The 551-nt window shown below is 61.3% G+C and overlaps 1 protein-coding gene across 1 annotated transcript in view; it reads left to right on the top strand.

Annotated features, from left to right (window-relative positions):
• Positions 1–314: 314 nt before the first annotated feature.
• SOGA3 (SOGA family member 3) overlaps positions 315–551 on the top strand; it is a gene marked incomplete at its 3' end in the record, with an annotated part of 48187 nt that continues 47950 nt past the window's right edge. Inside the window, exon 1 of the mRNA XM_021716307.1 lies at positions 315–517. Within this exon, the coding sequence (XP_021571982.1) occupies positions 315–517 (203 nt within the window). The remainder of the gene's footprint in view (positions 518–551) is intronic.

Raw genomic sequence — 551 nt, 5'->3', positions numbered from 1 at the left:
GCGGGGCGAGAGGCTGCTCACCTGTTCGGCGCCTTAAGAGGGAGGGGAACGGGCACGGGGGGAGGGGCTTCCTAGGCCTGGTCCGCATGGCCCGCGGAATCTGGTCCTAGTAAGGTTAGGCTTTCGCTGAAATCCAAACCCGGGCCTTCGCTTCTGTGACGGCTGGTTTGTTCCACTTTCTCACGGAGAGCGCTAGAGTAAGAGGACCGGAGAGGCCTGGGGGTCCGCCCCCCCCGTTTCCTCTCCTTCGTTCAGCTCGTTGTCACTCGGGTCTCTTGGAGAGGGAGGCATAGAGCCGAGCATCTGGAACTGGGATGGGGTGTGCACGGTGTGTGTCGGAGGCGCCGGAGGCGAAGCTAATTTTGACCTGCGGCCTGTCACCGCCCCAGAACGAGATCGATGAGCTGCGGACCGAGATGGACGAGATGAGGGACACTTTCTTCGAAGAGGATGCCTGTCAGCTGCAGGAAATGCGCCACGAGTTGGAGAGAGCCAACAAAAACTGCCGGATCCTGCAGTACCGCCTCCGCAAAGCCGAGCGCAAAAGGCTC

Source organism: Carlito syrichta, unplaced genomic scaffold, assembly GCF_000164805.1.
Source record: "Carlito syrichta isolate Samal-C Ts95f unplaced genomic scaffold, Tarsius_syrichta-2.0.1 Scaffold308687, whole genome shotgun sequence".
Classification (NCBI taxonomy): Eukaryota; Metazoa; Chordata; class Mammalia; order Primates; family Tarsiidae; genus Carlito; species Carlito syrichta.
Note: the sequence above shows the minus strand (reverse complement) of the source record. Positions and strands in the feature narration are given on the sequence as shown.